Source organism: Empidonax traillii, unplaced genomic scaffold, assembly GCF_003031625.1.
Source record: "Empidonax traillii isolate 1590-97213 ecotype Southwest subspecies unplaced genomic scaffold, ASM303162v1 scaffold62:size2133460, whole genome shotgun sequence".
Lineage (NCBI taxonomy): Eukaryota > Metazoa > Chordata > Aves > Passeriformes > Tyrannidae > Empidonax > Empidonax traillii.
Genome location: NW_020955255.1, coordinates 934,922 through 951,292, shown reverse-complemented (window position 1 = coordinate 951,292; position 16,371 = coordinate 934,922). Strand labels below are relative to the sequence as shown.

Here is a 16,371-nt window from a genome sequence, read left to right as displayed (position 1 = left end):
TGAGATCTTTTGTGCCTCCAAATACTCTGTTCACCCTGACAAGCACTTGTATGTGTCAGTGGCCTTGATCCCTTCTCACTTACGCCAGTGAGTTCCTGTGCCCCGAGGCAGAGGCTTAACTCTGCCTGCCCTCATGCAGAAAACAGGAGGGATGTGACTACCCTGACTCCAATCCCTTTGAAAACCTGCACTAGGACTGCAGCAATACAGTATTTTGATTGCTTATTACAGGATGATGACTTCTAGTTTACATACTCTGTGACTACAATGGTTGTGAATTGTCAATTTTGCCCTTTTAAAATTATATTCTTCCTCTGCTAAGTACCACATCAGAAAACAAGCACAATATTGGACTGATAGCTGAACTAAGAAATTAGTAAAGAAATACCGACATGTAAATTTGACATAAAGATTATTGCTATGGTCTAAGCCTTGAAGAGTCAACATATCACTGGACTGCATCTGATACTGCTGATGGTTATTTCTTAAAAGTGGCTTCTGTTCATAGGAGGAGTTGAGATGATAGCTATTTATTCTGAAAATGCAGATATCTTTGTTGGGTTCAGATACTGCAAAAGGTTAATAAAATATTATGTCACCAATGGCCAGAAATTCTCTAAAGTTTGCAAACAGACAGTTAGTAATGCAGTGTGACAAGCTGCTCTTGTTCTCCAGCTACATCAGCACTCCTAAAGGACAGCAGACTACACAGAAGATTACTCTTGAAATGACAAAGTTAATTAATTTGGGGGATGGCACACTGAAATTTTAAAAAAAAATTAATATCCATTCTAGATACATAATGAATTTAAGAACAGGATTATTTCTGACTTACATATCTAATCTTTAACTCTTCTACTTGGCACCCATTGTCAAATTTCCAGTGAGTTGATGTGCCTTTTACCACTTAATCTTTGTGAAACTGTTTATGCTACATAAGAATGGAAACTGTATCTGCTTTGTATGGTCGATAGAGCAAATTACAATTTTCAAGTGGAAAATATCATTTAGTCTAGAGAGGAATATTTGCGACCTCAGAAACATTTCAATTTTTTTCTGTTATTTCCAAATTAAAAAGACAAGAAGAGTTAGGTTTGACAAGGGAAATTACTGAGGTGGCTTGATCTGTTGCCCGTACTGAGATTTTTGTTTGCTGTAGCAGGTCAACTTTAAATTACAGCTAACATAGTATGAAATTCCTGTGGAGCATGAAAAATAGAAAAAAAACACAAAACATTAGTTTATGGATTGCTTTCTGGTGCTTTTTTAGTCTTGTAGCCTAAGGCACAGCAGAAATCACTAATTCCACTTGTGACAGTGAAGTCTCATTTTATTCAGGCATTCATGCCACGACACCACAACTTCATGCTCAACAGAGCAGCTGTGCCATACCACAGCTGCGGGGGTACACACCCCTCCAAAAATCTTGTTTGGAGGGTGGGAGTAAATTTACCAGTCTGGACTCGAGCAAGAGCCTGGGAAGGGGCTTTTTTATTTTCTCATGCATTGATATGAAATACTGGCTACAGTGCTGAGAGAATTCAGAAGAGCTCAACAGTGCCTACAGTCAAGATCCCAGCCTAAGGCAGCTGTGGGGGCTGCACGTTGGCTGCAGAGAGATGGAGAACATGTCCAGTGTCCAAGCGTGGACCGCTCTCTGCTTCAGTGGCCAGGAGAGCAGGCAAGGGAAGCCTGCAGCCTAGGTCAGGAGTTTTGCTGTGCTAGGAAAGGTTTTTATATGCAGCTATTTGGGCAGATTGTCTTCAAACGGTCTCACAAGGTATTTGTAGCTTTTACTGCCTGCATTCAGCAACTGAAAAGACTGTAATAGCAACTGAGCACTCAAATTGGTCCTTGCAATCTGGATTATTTTTATGCTATTAGCAAAATCACTATTCATGCTACCCTTTAGCATGTAAACAACTTCAACGTTTTGTAGGTTTGGTTTTTTTGTTTTGTTTTGTGTGTTTTGTTTTTTTTTTTCCTAAAACTCAAACCCACATCCCAATTATAAGCTGTTATTAAAGAACTCTGTCATATAGGCTATGCCGATTGGGTCAAATTTGTCTCGTATGTATAGGTATTGAACCTCCCAGTACTGCACACTACAGAAATCACAGTTCTGTGAAATTGATATGCTAAAAAGTATTTCAGCTGCGTAGATCTGAAAGAATAATTTTATCTAGAATATTTAATACAGAATGATGCCTAAGTGATCCCAGTTAAATTTGCTGCTAGACAAACAGACCAGTGGGAAAAGTAAAGCAATTAAAAACCAGAATGCCACAATGCATCACCTTAGCTACATTTTCCTAAGGGTGTTTATGATACCCAAATCCTGAAGTGAGGAGTGTGTGAGGACAGCATGAAAAGATAACAAGGGATAGTGGAGGAAACACTATGTTGTTGAATACTTTGGAGCGTAGGAACTGAGAGGGTGGTTGGTACCATTTTAGGTTCACACAGCCAAGAGTAGAAGATGAATAGAATGCTGCTTCCATGAGCCTTGTGAGTGAGAGAGAAAAGGTGGCCACTCGAACAAACAAATACATATTTTATTTGCTAATTTAGGAATTTCTTAATTCAAAAAAGATTGCCTCTCTCCAGGATGCTTTAAACTCCCATGTCTTACCCTGCAAATAATTCTGGCTTGCCCTTGGCTTTGGGTCAGCTGCAGTTCACCCACAGTCCAATAGCTTGTCTAGTGCCACAGTTGTCAGCCTCTTTAAATGATACCATAGATCCATCTCCTTGCATTGCTTTAAGAAATGCTTCAACAGCAGTCATCTTAAAGGCCATGATGTTTCAACGTGGCAAAATGAACAAATTGCCTTTTCATTGTTTCCTTTCTAAGTTATATGTAGGCTATTTACTTTGCTTTGTTGTCACATCCATGCTCCTACATCACTTCCCTGTAAAGCTTTTGACTAGAAAGCACTCCATGGATTGTGCCAGCTGGAAAACATTAGGAAATGGATTTCAATCCTGGAAAAACAGTCTAGATTCCAAAGTTATACTATTCTGAACTGGAAAATATACTGAAAGCTACCGTTTAAAAAAAAAAAAAGGTATTACTCCATGACTATATAATTCACAGAAATATTTTATTTCCAACAAGCTCCACTCCACGGACTGTCTTACTTATATCTTTGAAAGTGAAGAAGCTATTTTTAAGTCAGCAACTGCCTACCCAGTGATGAGAGCGTGCTGCCACCAATACTTTTTATTGTTTTAAACATTGTAAAAATGTATTTTAATAACTTTGTGATGATGGTAAGGATTTTAAATAGTACTTATTCCTTCTTCTAAGAGAAATAGGCATTGATCATCTCTATAGTTAATGATGGTGCAGTTATTTCTCTCTTTGAGAACACTCTATACTCTGCCATAGTTGCTCCTGGTTTTAGGAACGGTTTGTTGCTTTCAAAGTTTTCAAATCAGTTAAGAGATTTCACTTTCAAAGATTCTCACTTTGGAGGAATGCCCCTTTGAGGATTTCCTCACAGAAAGAGGTGTCTGCTTTGAAGATTTTCATTTCTTAAAAAAACAGTCACATTTCTGGGGTGTCCTCTTTGAAGACATTTTTCTGTAACACTTAAAAGGTTTCCATTTTAAATATCTTTTGCCACCATGGATAGCATCCACTTGGAAATATTTTTCCTCTATGATATTCTTTTTGATAATTTACACAATCTTGTAGGAGCCCATAAAATAATCCCTATCAAAAAAGCTCAGGAACATAATGCTATTCCTACATAAGGTGCAAAAGCATTTGGAAGAACTTCTGAAGGATGAGATGTTGCCAGAATCCAGTTTTGGAAAAACTGTAGAAAAAAAAATCCATTTTATAACATCAAAGAGTAAAGTGGAAAGGTGAGCTCATCTGTCACTTATATGGCCTTTTAAAAATTACTGTGAGATACTTTTTACTCCTTTTAAATCATTTAAGTTCAGAGTTCAAATTCTGGTATTCCTGAAATCAATAGCAAAAGTCCCATTTCAGTCCAGCTGTGCAAAGAACATTCTTTGAAATTGCTATGAGTTTTCTTTATTTGTTTGAGAATGTATTGCTTTAATTTACTACTGTGCTATTGGGGATTTGGAATCTTTTCCTTGCTGGTGTTGAGGTTTTTCAAAAGAGTTGTATTGTCCATTACTTTTTTTGTCACCTTTTTAGTAATCATGTTTGTAATTATCATGTTTGTAAAACTAGACAACCTCAGACTTTGTTCAAGACTGGGCTCACTGTGTATGTTTTTAAGTATTCTGTCTGATGTTGGTCTGTGAGTCAGATAGAAGGCAAGTCAAAATACACCTTAGTACACCCTTCAGTTTCCATCTAAGTCCAGTTTGGGGATATTGACTCAGGCTGTAGCTGAAATTTCTGGCCTGTGCTTGCTCCTGTCTGCAAGGCACAGAGCAGGAAAGGCTCTCAGACTGCAAATGAGCAGCTGGAGGCAGGAGGGCTGGGTGCTTGGCAGCTCTTCTCTGATAAAAATGATTGTGCATCTGTCTAGATTGCCTCAGTGCAAAGTCAAACCAGATGAGTTTAGATCACCTGCAGCAGTGGATCTACTTGATTTTGCACTGGAACAGAAGAAAAGTCCCCCCTGCAAAAGCAGGCATATCAGATGAGGGGTTAATGTTTGCCACCTCTCAGCTACTAGTCACTGCCTACTTGCTGAGACATCATGCCAGACTGGACACCAATTTGCACAAACAGCTTGCCAGGGCATCACTGGACTAAATGCTTGCGCTCAGTTAAGTTAGCCATGCCCTTATAAGAGTATCATTCACTAAAATTTAGGCAGCATCCCTTCAGCTTAAAAATAAAAATCATCTTGGAAGTCCCTAAATCTCTACCTTGTCTGATCCTCAAATGGAGAACCTTTGTTACCTGAAATACTGGTTGGCAAAAGCTATTGTAGTAATGAAGGAGTCTCTGAGAATTAAATCTCTTCTGGTTGTGGGTCTTTCATGTAACCCACACATGATTTAAGAAGTACAGTGCTTAGAGATTTTTTAGTGGGTTTTGTGAGAGCCTGGTAGGTGGGAAAGCTGTGCTGTCTGCAATGTAAAGATCCAGGCTGGTAAAAGCACCATCCTTAGAGAGCAGTCCTCATCAATATTGGTCAACCATATCGTGGTCAGGGGACAACTAGGTTCTCACTACCCATTAAGTGACCTTATTATGTACTTGGAGAGCAATCATGGCTTTGGTGCTGGAATATTTCGACTGTGCCTTGTAGAGCGTCAGACCAGCACTTAGATATCTATATGTGACAAGAGAAAGATCCTTACATTTTTTTGGGTCAAGAAGCAAAGAACTTCCACCCTTTGTTTCATAACCTCAAAAAGCATCTTTACATTCAGAAAAAAAAACACAACCAAACCAACAATTCACTTCTTTTCCCTATCAGAAAACAGCACTCTTCCCAGAGCTGCAGCCATGGGTGTACTCGACCCACATCATGATCGTCAATCCACCACCAATCAGCTAAGACAAAAAACAAGAAAACCCTATAGAATAAAAGATGTTTGCAATCACCAACGGCATATAATGTTTGTAATAAAACGTAAAACTGATCTCCAGTCCTGAAGAAAGTAAACGTACATGTATTTAATCACAGTAATAGAAAAAGGGGAATTTGCTATGAAAAATAAATTTCCAGGTGGATATGGTACAAGCAAGAGAGGGAAAGTAGGCAGACAGATTCTAATCTCAGTGTCAAAAATAGGCCTTTGAGCCCATACGAACATTCACGGAAGTCCAGTATAAGCTATGTCACATGTTTCAGTGTTGGATACAGTAGAGAGCAGTTATACTCCCAGCCTGCCCAAGATAAGCTGTCTTTCTAGCAAGGATGCTAGAAATAAAATGCTGGAGAGCAGCCTGTGGGATTCAGACCAGCAAGATGAGTTCTGACCTGAACTTGAAAAAGAGATGTTTATTTAGGGCACTGTGCTTGTAAGAACTACACAATAGCTTCAAAACTTTGATTAAGAAAACAAAGTAAATCAATATAGACTGCTGAGAAGAAATGTTGATTAAGGACATTGTTTACAGGAGCACAAAAAGATGAATAGCTGCTAATAAATGTAGGGATTTTGCTCAAAGGCATCTGGGGAATTTATGAAGATGATAAGGCCTGGGTTAAGATAGAATAATGTGGTTTAATATAACAAAGACTGGTAAACCGAATGATCAACCTTTCCCATAATATGCAGAGGATCTGTTGTTTTAAGCAATGCCATTTAATGACACTACTGTTAACAATATGGGGAAACTAAATAGACAGGGCTATTTAGTTTGGAGATAGGGAAAAATGGATACTCTGTAAGTGCATCTAATAGAAGTATGATATTCATTGAAGGAGTCACTAAGTTTGAGTTTTCATGTAGTCTGATTGAAACAATATAATTAAAAAAAAAGGATTTGTTAAAATTCTCTGCCCAAGGCTCTCAAGAGAAACTAAGGTGATGCAGTATTAACATGTGTATTATTTGATATATTAATAAATTGTTAATTATTAATTATTAATACTACATTATTAAAAGATAATAAATGAAGGACAAGAAAAACGAATATTTTTTTCACAGTAGAGGGAGGTCAGTGGTAGAGTACAACAGGGACCTGTGCTGTTCAGCATATTCTTAAATGATCTGGAAAAAAGAGTGATTATTGAGGTGACCAAGGTTTGCTGATGACGCTGAATTATTCATGGTAATAAAAACAAAAGCTGACCATGAAGAATTGTGGAAAGCTCTCATGATACTGTGTGACTGAATGATGAAATGGCAAGTTGAATTCTGTGCTGAAAAATGGAAGTAATATTCAAGGGAGAAAACAAGCCAAAATATATATGCAAAGTCCTGGAAACTAAATGAATGGGTTCCACACAGCAAAGAGTGCTTGAGTTGGGGGGTGTGTGAAAACACCAGCTCATGGCTGTGTAGCATTCAAACATGCAAATGAGATTGGTATTATCAGAAGAGAAAAAGAATATAAAACCAGAAAGCACTTATTATGCACCTATATAAAGCCATTGGATTTGTAACTTGAATAACGAGGACCATTATGTTCTTCTAGAATAGAATTAGGAAAGGTTTATAAAAAGGCAAAACAAATTATTGAAAAGAAATGGAATGGATGAATTCTAATAGGGAAGACAGTAAATCTACTAGGACTTCAGAAATAGAACTGAATGAATGAGCTGAAGGTATATGATGAAGGTATATGCATTCATGAATGGCATGTTTAGGTAAACAGGGAAAATTATCTATCTATAGAAGAAAAGAAATAGTGGACATCAAAGGAAATTATTAGGCAGTGGGCCTGACACAAACAAAAGAGAATATTTCTCACACAGAGATTTCCAAAATTGCATAATTTGTTGCCCTGGAATGCTGCAGATATCAAAAAGTACTCAGGCACATTCTTGGACAAGATATTCTCTCAGAATGTGAATGCTGGTTTTTTTTTTTCCCTAGTAGCTCCAGAGATTCAATTTGGGACAACATATAGCAGAAATTATCTTTGTGTGCTTTCTAGTTCCTAAAACCTTTCACTAAGCATTCATCATTAACTACTCATAATGCTACTGAACTACACAGCTATTAGCTGTTCTTGAAATATAAAGCAAAGTGAAAGATCTAAGTGTATCAATGATCAAAGAAAACTATTTTGGAAAACAAAATATTATTGCAGCAGTAAGATTACTAGGATTTCAGAAGAAAACTTTTGGAACTTTTGTACAGCCTATAGCAGTATCTACACTTAAATTTTGGTTATAATAAAATGGATTGGGGATTTATGCCCTCGTGTTTTGTAATGTAACGATTGAATGTGGAGGCTTTGGTTGAGGTGTTTTACTGAATGATTGTCTCTCACTGGATATTTCAGCTGCCTTCTGAAATATCTGATGCAGGACTTCAGTAGAAAGTTGTCAGATCCTAAGGACAAGGGGGTGTTTTTTGGCAGCAATTTTTTTCTGACCTTCTAAAACATTAGAAAAACAAAGCTAAGACGTACTCTAGCAACAGAGAAAACAGATGACTAAGTCATTATTTGTGCTATCACAATGTCCCAAATATGGCAGACATTTCATCAGGCACCCAAAAGCATACTAAAAATGATCTAATAGTGTAAAAAGGCAAAGCTACTTGAAGAGGAAAGTGGAATACCACATTGCACAAACAACTGTGCAAGAGAGTGTCATGGTATTTTATTAATAATACACTGAATGTTGGTATCTTTTTGTTTCCCTTCTAAAATTTAATGCTCTAGATTAGGATTATGGTTTGGGTAAAATCCTGATTGATTAATTATCACTTTATTAATGGTTGGGGGGGGAGAGGCAGAAATTTTCTCTATGAAGTCACATCCATTATTTCAAACTCATTATTTCAAAATTTGCAAACTCAGTTCCAGTGTCTCTTGTGCTATAAACACTCAACAGCAGCTCCTCAGTCTCCCTTATATGGAAGAGCATCTAACTCAGGGGATAAACTGAATGAGAATTAGCTCACTTAATTAGATAGATTCTGGAAGGTGTCATGAAAGAAGAAGAAAACAGGAATGTTACAGAAGAGAAGATCAGGTTTGAAGATGGCATTACTATAACGGCAATGGAGGTAAGCAAGTCAGGCAGTGAGACAGAGAAGTCAAATGGAAAGACACCTTTTCTACTAATTACTAAGAAGTAGAAGGATTAGTATTTTTACCAATATAAAACTGAGCTATTTTCCACCTAGTAAACTGATTGCTGCAGAGAATTAGAATGACTTTTCCAGAACAGAACAACAAAAAGTCACAGAGTAGAATGAGAATTTGTATGTACTCCTAATTGTTAAGGCAGTTATTAAGCTATTCATGAGGTCAGTGTAGAGAAGGATACAGGGGTATTAAACCATCCTGAAAATTTTCTAGTTATGGAGGTATGCATAGTTTTTTTGTTCCTAAATTCTTTATCAGCTTCATTTCAATAGTTTCAGTGACAGACTCCAAGGGACTTACAGTAACCTGAAAAAATTAAAGTGTAATCAAGTAAGGGACTACCTCCTCAAAACGTATTTTTGAAAACAGTATTACCAGATCAAAATATAAAAATCATAGAAGACGTTTTGAATACTTTTTTACTATTCTTCTGTTTTTAGGATCTTATAGGAACATTTGGATCACATTTTCAAATTTTCTTTCACAGGTATAAAACCTTTAGTTCGACTTTTTGTTTGAATGCAATCCAGGACTGTCTCACGCACAGCTCTTTCTAGAAACTCTGTATCAAGCATTTTAAGATTTGTGATGAAACATTGAGACTTGCCCAAAAATAAGGGGGAGAAATAGTGTATTTCCTAATGGCCTGCCAGAGCAAATAGTTTGTACCGTGACTTGATAGTTTACAGAAAACCACGGGGACACGGATTTCTGTGAGGAAACAACCCAGCTCACTGCAATGGTTGATTTGCAAGCTCATTTTAATTATTTTTTAAATAGCATTAGTGATCAGCCGTATAGCCGCCAAGCTGTTTCCCTGTCAGGGACTGCGTAGCCAAGGGTACCGATCGATGGGGACAGGGTTCCCTGTCGAGGGGCGGGGTGCGCGGGGCTGCCCGGGCCCTCTGAACGTTTTCCCTGAGGACACGGGGCCGGATCCCGGCGCTGGGGAACGCTGCCAACAAGCGGGGAAACTCTTCATGCAACAAGTGGGGCCTGGCGGCTCAGCCGCGGTCCCGATCGCGAACGAGCATGGGCTGAGCAGAGGAGGGGGCCCAGCAGCCTGGGCACTGTCGTGTGTCCCCCCCACCCCGAAGTTCCGAAGCGGGACGCCGGGGCAGGAGGAGCAGTAGCCGCCCCTCGGGATCCCGGTGCCGGACCCAGGTTGCGAGTGCCGTGCCCGGATTGCGTGTGGCGGACCGGCGGTGTGCGGAACGGACTCCCCGCCCCGTCCCCGCCCTGGGCGGGGCAGGTTCGCACCGCCCCGCAACCCGGCTCGGACCGGGCGGCTGAGGGCAAGAAGCTTCACCGGTGCGCAGGGCGCATGCGCGAGCGGTCGGCGCGTGCGCGGTAGCGGTGGCGGACGCGAAGCGGAGCCCGGCACTCGGCAACGCTCGGCGGATCCCGTGCAGGCCAGGCCGCCATTTTCTCGCAGCTTCCCGGTGCGCGGCTCCCGTCCCGTGCCCGCGCTCTGTCCTGCTCGGCGATGGACGGGTGAGTGCGGGCCGGGCGCTGGGGGGAAGGGCTGCCGCGCCGCTGCCGCCGGCCCGTGGTGGGACCTGTCCCGGCGCCTCTTTGGCTGACGGCGGTCGCCTCTGAGGGTGTGGGGAGCGGCGGGCTGCCCGCCGGGGGACGCCTGGAGCCTGAGGTCCCCGTGCAGGCTGGAAGGGGGCAGGACGGGGCTCAGCCGCTCCGTGACCCACCGGTAGGATCCCCCGTTGGAGTGGCCGGGGGATTTGGGCCGCCCCCTGCTCAGTGCAGTGCCCGATACGGCGCGTATCGACCTGAGGAGGGAGCGCGATGTGGCCCCCCCCCCCGGAGCCTCTCGCTCCCTCCTGCTCCCCCCTGTGTGCCGAGTCTCCCCCCGGCCGGGGGTGAGGAGGGGCACGCTGCGGGCTCGGGTTTGTTTTGGAGCTGGCTGGAGGGGAGGAGCGATACCAGCAGGAGCCAGATGTCGAGCTCTTTTGTTTTCAGAAACTGCCTAATAAGCCCTTTGGCTTCCCCCCTTCCCAGGTAGAAAGATGTCTTTGTATATGCTGCGGACTGGTTGTAAAAGCCAAAGAAGGAAAGGTTGGAAGGAGTCGACCATGCGGGACAGCGAGGGCTAGGATGAGCAGGCACCACACACGAGGCCTGCTTTTTGTTGAATTTGGAAAATGGGGCTGCTGGTTGTAGCCCTCGTCAGTGTAAATACAGCAGCTTCCAGCTCCCACATTTCCTATTAAGTTGTTTACTCTACTTCAAACAGAGAAGCCATCTCTTTGGTATGCTTAAAACATATAACCTTTCAACTGTGAGAGTTCTTAAGGCTTTTTATGGTTAGTTGTGGTTATAATGTTAGGTTTTACAAATCCTGTTTGAGAAGTCTTGTCACTAATGAGTACTACATGCTGGAATGCTTTCACATACTCGTGTTTTCTTTTTCCTTTTTTTTTTTTTTTCGTGTGGGTTTACATTTCTTTTGGGATTGTGTTACACACTGAGTGATGATGTCACAACCTCTAAGAAAAAGGTGGACCTTGACATACCTGTTGCAGCGTTTTGTATAGGTGTACCTCATTAAATTTCATATAAGTGTAACTGCCAATGTGTTCCTTTTTTTCCCACCTAATTTAAAAAAAAAAAAAAAGTTTTCGTTGCTTTCTGCTTTAAGAAGATCTCTAGGGCAGGCTGTGTTGCTGAATTAGCTGTCTGGTTAGCAGAGATGTTTGAGAAGAGTTCTGTACCTGCTTTTAAATTATTTTATTTCCACCCTCTGGTCCACATGTAGTCCTGAGACCCGAGTTTCCTAAATAAGTTTCCTAACAGTGCTGCATTGGAGTGACGTTTACTTGAAACTTTGTACTATTTTGGAGAAGCCTGTAGTCTGGGGGAGCTCAGTGGCTTTTGTAGGTTTCTCTGTAACTTCCCCTCAGTCCTGCTGTGTTCTTGGAACGTAGTTTCTTGATCGGGAAAGTTGTTGGCTATTTGTTTCCTCATTATTGTGTCATTGCAATACACTGAGAAGTTGAAATTGAGGATAAATTCGTTAACTTGTGTTCTTGTTTGTTTGTTTTTTTTTACAGCATTGTCACTGATGTTGCAGTTGGTGTTAAGGTAGGATGTACACTTAATAAATAAGGGGGCAAACTGTTGATACAAAGTTAACTACTTTAAGCATCAGTAATTGCAAATTTGAAGATTTTAGCTAGTCATTGTGAGCTGATATCCGGTCAGCAATATATGCTTTAATAATCAAAAATCCCCAGGGGTAAATTGGAGGCTCTACATAAAAGACCTTTCTAGGCACTGAACTGTAAACAGTGATTCTAGATTAATGTAGTGGTGTCAGCTTCTTATTTTAAAGTTTAGTTTTGCATATTTTTTTCAAACAACATCTTCTCATTGTTGCATGGTGCCTGTAAAAGTCGTGTTTTCTTCTCTCCCTCCCCCTCCTTTTTTCAAAACAGTTACCGCTGAAGTTAAAAAAGAAGTGACTGCCTATAATAGGACTCAAAAATATGGGAGGTAGAATTTGTTATGTAGACACAGAAGTGGGTGTTTGCTTTGCTTTACTTTTTATTTCTCAAGTTTGGTTATGAACTTATCTTTTTTTTTAATAGCAAGGAAAAGGCTTCCAAAGGGTTGTAAATTTACTACTTACTTCACTTTTTATTCAAATCTGTCTCAGGAGTTAGATATGTACTTCATAGGAGCAGACTGAGAAATTATGAGAAAGCAAAGATATATGGGGAAAGGGAACTTTAATGAATGCTTGTGAGCATTTCTTTCAGTGGTAGGAACATAAAAGTTTTATAGTGCCTACAGTTGACTCTTCACATGTGGTCAGGGACTTCTTAGCTTGTGCTACATACCTGCCTTTTCATCCGAATCTGATCTGTATAAACTGCTTGCTGAGGCAGGCTTTGTTTAGTAAGGCTCAGTTGCTCGGATTCAGTGTCAGTCCTTCTGGGTTTGGACTAGTTCTCACATAATACAGCAGCTGTCCTGTCAGACGTTCCTGTATTATGTTCCTGAGCAGGCTTGCTTCTAGGAAGAGCTATAAGAGGTCAGTTATATGGATTCTGGACCCATCTGGCTCCATATGTTCATGCAGTGTTAGAGAGAGGCTTAAAATCACTCTCTGAGTCGTGAGTCAAGTGTAGTTATTAAAGCACTTCTGTGGGAGCTAATCACAATAGAAATACGAACTGGCATGATTATTTCTTTGTTGCCTGGAAGGACTGTTTAAAATTTAAGAATGCATTTAGTTGTTTGGAGGAATACCTAAGGAAGTTCCAAGAGTTCCAAGTTTTTTTGAAGTAAACTAATCATTTGCTTTGAGGCAAAAAAAAATAAAACCATAAATTGCCCTCAGACGTGTCTAGTGAAGAAGCAGTTTCAGGTAAATCATGTATTACTTGAACCTTGGATTCTGACATTCTCACTTCAGGACAAGTAAATGTATTCAGTATCCCTTTCATTCTTTACTGTGAGCAACTTGAGTGTTTATGAGAATTTGAGTGTTATGAAATATGTTGCAATTTTGGAACCATATTTTCAGATACTGGCCAGACAATGAAATGAACACACTTCAGAGGACATAACTGCTTATTTCTGTTGATTATAGAAGTTAATGTTATGAGATTACAGAAGTTAATGAGATTATAGAAGTATATTATGAGATTATAGAAGTTATATATGAATATAAGAAAGAAGGCAAGCTAGGTGTAATGAAGGCAGTAATTAAAATATATACAAGGAAAGGCACAGAAGTGTCAAAAAGTTGTGTTCTTTGCCTTGTAAAAATATAGTCTTGCTGTTCAGATTTTAAAAGAGAATAATCTGTACATGGAAGTAGCAGGAGTAAATAAGGACAACGATTTTCTGAAAAAAGCTGTTAAATATGGGAGGAGTAAACTGGATTGTGTTCTGGAGCTTCTGTAATTATCTCAAGATACTTACAATGGAAAATGGAATTTCTTTCTAATGAAGTATGCAGTGTGGGTAGCAGTCTTAATGCCATCTTCATTCATGTTTTGTGGAAGTCCATGTGAAACGTTTTTCCTTTTTGTTCTCTAGTGACTGTCCACTGCTCTTGATCCACTGATGTTTTGAAGTTGAGGAATGCTTTACTATAGGTGTATATAAACACCTGGGATCATTCATCCTGCCTTTCCTTGGCTGTTATCTTTTCTTTGGGGTGCTATGGAAGTGTGTAGGGATTAAGTTTTGAATCCAAGGAATTGCATCAGCAGTTTTAATGCTATTCCAATGCTGTTTTTATTGTGACTGGATAGCCATTGGAGGTGGGCAGGAATTTACCTGTGTGAAGTCAACTTATCCAGGATATTAGTTTAAACCAATGCTTTCTTGAGATTTTTCACCTACAGTATATATGCTGGTCATTTATGCAACATGTTGTGATATATTCAGTTATACTTAGATAAACAACTTGTGATATAAGACTCTTCTGTCTGGAAAATTTGCTTTATTTTATCATCAGTCATGTCAATACAAATTTGAAAATTATATAAACTATTGTCTATCTGGTTTCTCTCTTAAACAGAAAAGTGAGCATGTTACTTATATTTTTAAACCCATTGGTAAAAGAGTAACAGGAGTTAACTATTGTAGTCTGGGTATTGTTTTTCAATTAAAAGAGGGCTTTTGAGCTTTGAGGACTTCATATGGGCAAGGCAGGTATAAAGTAGAAGGAATGCTTGCTTATAATGTTTTATTAACAGTTTTATAGTCTGAGTTACCTGCAAGTGAGGCTGATAAATTTGAAGCTATTGCCATTTATTTGTGCTGTACATTTGATTTAAGACATTTTTGTTCATTTGATTTTCAGTCTTCTTTTTATTTACTTGTTGAGTCACCAGAAACTAACACCAAAAGCAGATGAAAACATAAAACTCAGAGTGGAGGTGGAAAAAATGACAAACACTATTTTTCAATTTGATTTGCATAGAGTAAACGTGGGGATTTGTGCAACTCAAAATATGCAATGGCAGCACACTTCCTAGCTAAAATCTGTCAGAGGAGCAGTGTGCTTTAATTTCTGAAAGCATTAGAACATATTAAAACCCAGTCATCTTGTAAGTATATATGAAATAACTCACATTTGATTTGGTCTGTAATGTCTTGGTTTGCTTATGTAGAATTCATGGAGGCAAAGAAAGGTCACTCTGCACACAGTTCTCCCCTTATGTTACAATTTACAAAGTAATGCAGAAAGAATGAACTTTAGCTCTGTGTCTGTTAGTTTGTGAACTCACACTTTATATAAGCAGTTTGTGTAAAGTGTACTTGAATAGAAGAGAGCTAAAAATTCCAGCAATGGTAGTATATTACATAGTTGAATTTTTTTCAAAAATTTTTAGTTTCTTGAAGAAATTCTATACATTTTATGGATTTCTTCATGCACAGTTTTAAAAATTGCCATATTATGTAAAATGTTTGCTTTTTTGTTTAAAAAAGGTATATCAAAGTTGCTCTGCTTTTATTACATGAGGTCCTTAGTTACTGAAACAAAATGGCTTGGTAGTTAGCTACTAGTCTCAATCTTCTCATTGTGCACTGGCTATATAGATGTGAGTATTTAATAATCAGCATCTAATAACTGTACTTCGAATTGGTCTCCTGTGTTCTCTTTGCAGTTACAATGCTTTAATCTTGTAAGTAAAGTGATTAGGTGCTTGCAGTGATAGAGCTATATATGAAGTATATAATGTATCTCTTCTCTGGAGTAATTAAAAGGCTCTGGAGGGGTGTAAAACACGATGTAAAAAATGTATGTCACACAGGACAGGGAATAACATGAGTGAATTTTGGGTGCATGTTGAGGATGATCTCTTCTACTGTATTTCAGTGTGTGCCACTTCAGTCTAATGTATCATCTTTCTCCTGGATGACATGTGTAGCTGTGCAGTAAATGAGGCCTGAACAATCGAGTGACTCATTTTGTATATATGGACTGCATGTTTCAGAATGGCTGACGTGTACTTGTACCTGAGAGGAGAAAGGAAGCAGTCACTTCTTCATGGATGTGTTGTTTGGTTTCAGCATTTGGGAATTTTGACACTGTTGAGAGTATTTTGGGCTATACTGGCCAAAAACAGAGCTTCAGCTGCTGAGCATAGACAGCCCCAATTAAAACTAGGATGGAAAACTCATATTCCAATAAACATAATTTTGTCATGTTTAAAGATATTGGGATGACCTTTTTTTCCCGAAGTCAGGGCATCTTTGCGGTACGCTTAAGGAGAGAGGGAATAATTAATGTGTATTTAGTTAGTTATGTTAGTGATATTGGAATTATATATTGGAATTATATATTGGAATTATATATTGGAATTATATATTGGAATTATATATTGGAATTATATATTGGAATTATATATTGGAATTAATTATATATTGGAATTAATTATATATTGGAATTAATTATATATTGGAATTATATATTGGAATTATATATTGGAATTATATATTGGAATTATATATTGGAATTATATATTGGAATTATATATTGGAATTATATATTGGAATTATATATTGGAATTATATATTGGAATTATATATTGGAATTATATATTGGAATTATATATTGGAATTATATATTGGAATTATATATTGGAATTATATATTGGAATTATATATTGGAATTATAT

General features: G+C 38.9%; 1 protein-coding gene and 1 long non-coding RNA gene across 9 annotated transcripts in view; one reads left to right on the top strand and one right to left on the bottom strand.

Annotated features, from left to right (window-relative positions):
* Positions 1–8,245: 8,245 nt before the first annotated feature.
* LOC114055643 lies at positions 8,246–10,025 on the bottom strand. Its single transcript, XR_003570787.1, has 3 exons — positions 9,977–10,025; positions 8,898–9,022; positions 8,246–8,283 (listed from the first exon to the last, which is right to left on the bottom strand). It is a non-coding gene; the product is annotated as an uncharacterized LOC114055643 (long non-coding RNA).
* A 34-nt stretch (positions 10,026–10,059) lies between these two features.
* The window catches only part of PTBP2 (polypyrimidine tract binding protein 2), a 49,585-nt gene continuing 43,273 nt past the window's right edge, over positions 10,060–16,371 (top strand). For all 8 annotated transcript variants that reach the window (XM_027879933.1, XM_027879932.1, XM_027879931.1 and 5 more), the window contains exons 1-2: positions 10,060–10,210; positions 11,782–11,812. Coding sequence is in view for 7 of the 8 variants with exons in the window: in XM_027879932.1 (XP_027735733.1) it covers positions 10,203–10,210; positions 11,782–11,812 (39 nt within the window). In the remaining variant the exon portion in view is untranslated. The remainder of the gene's footprint in view (positions 10,211–11,781; positions 11,813–16,371) is intronic.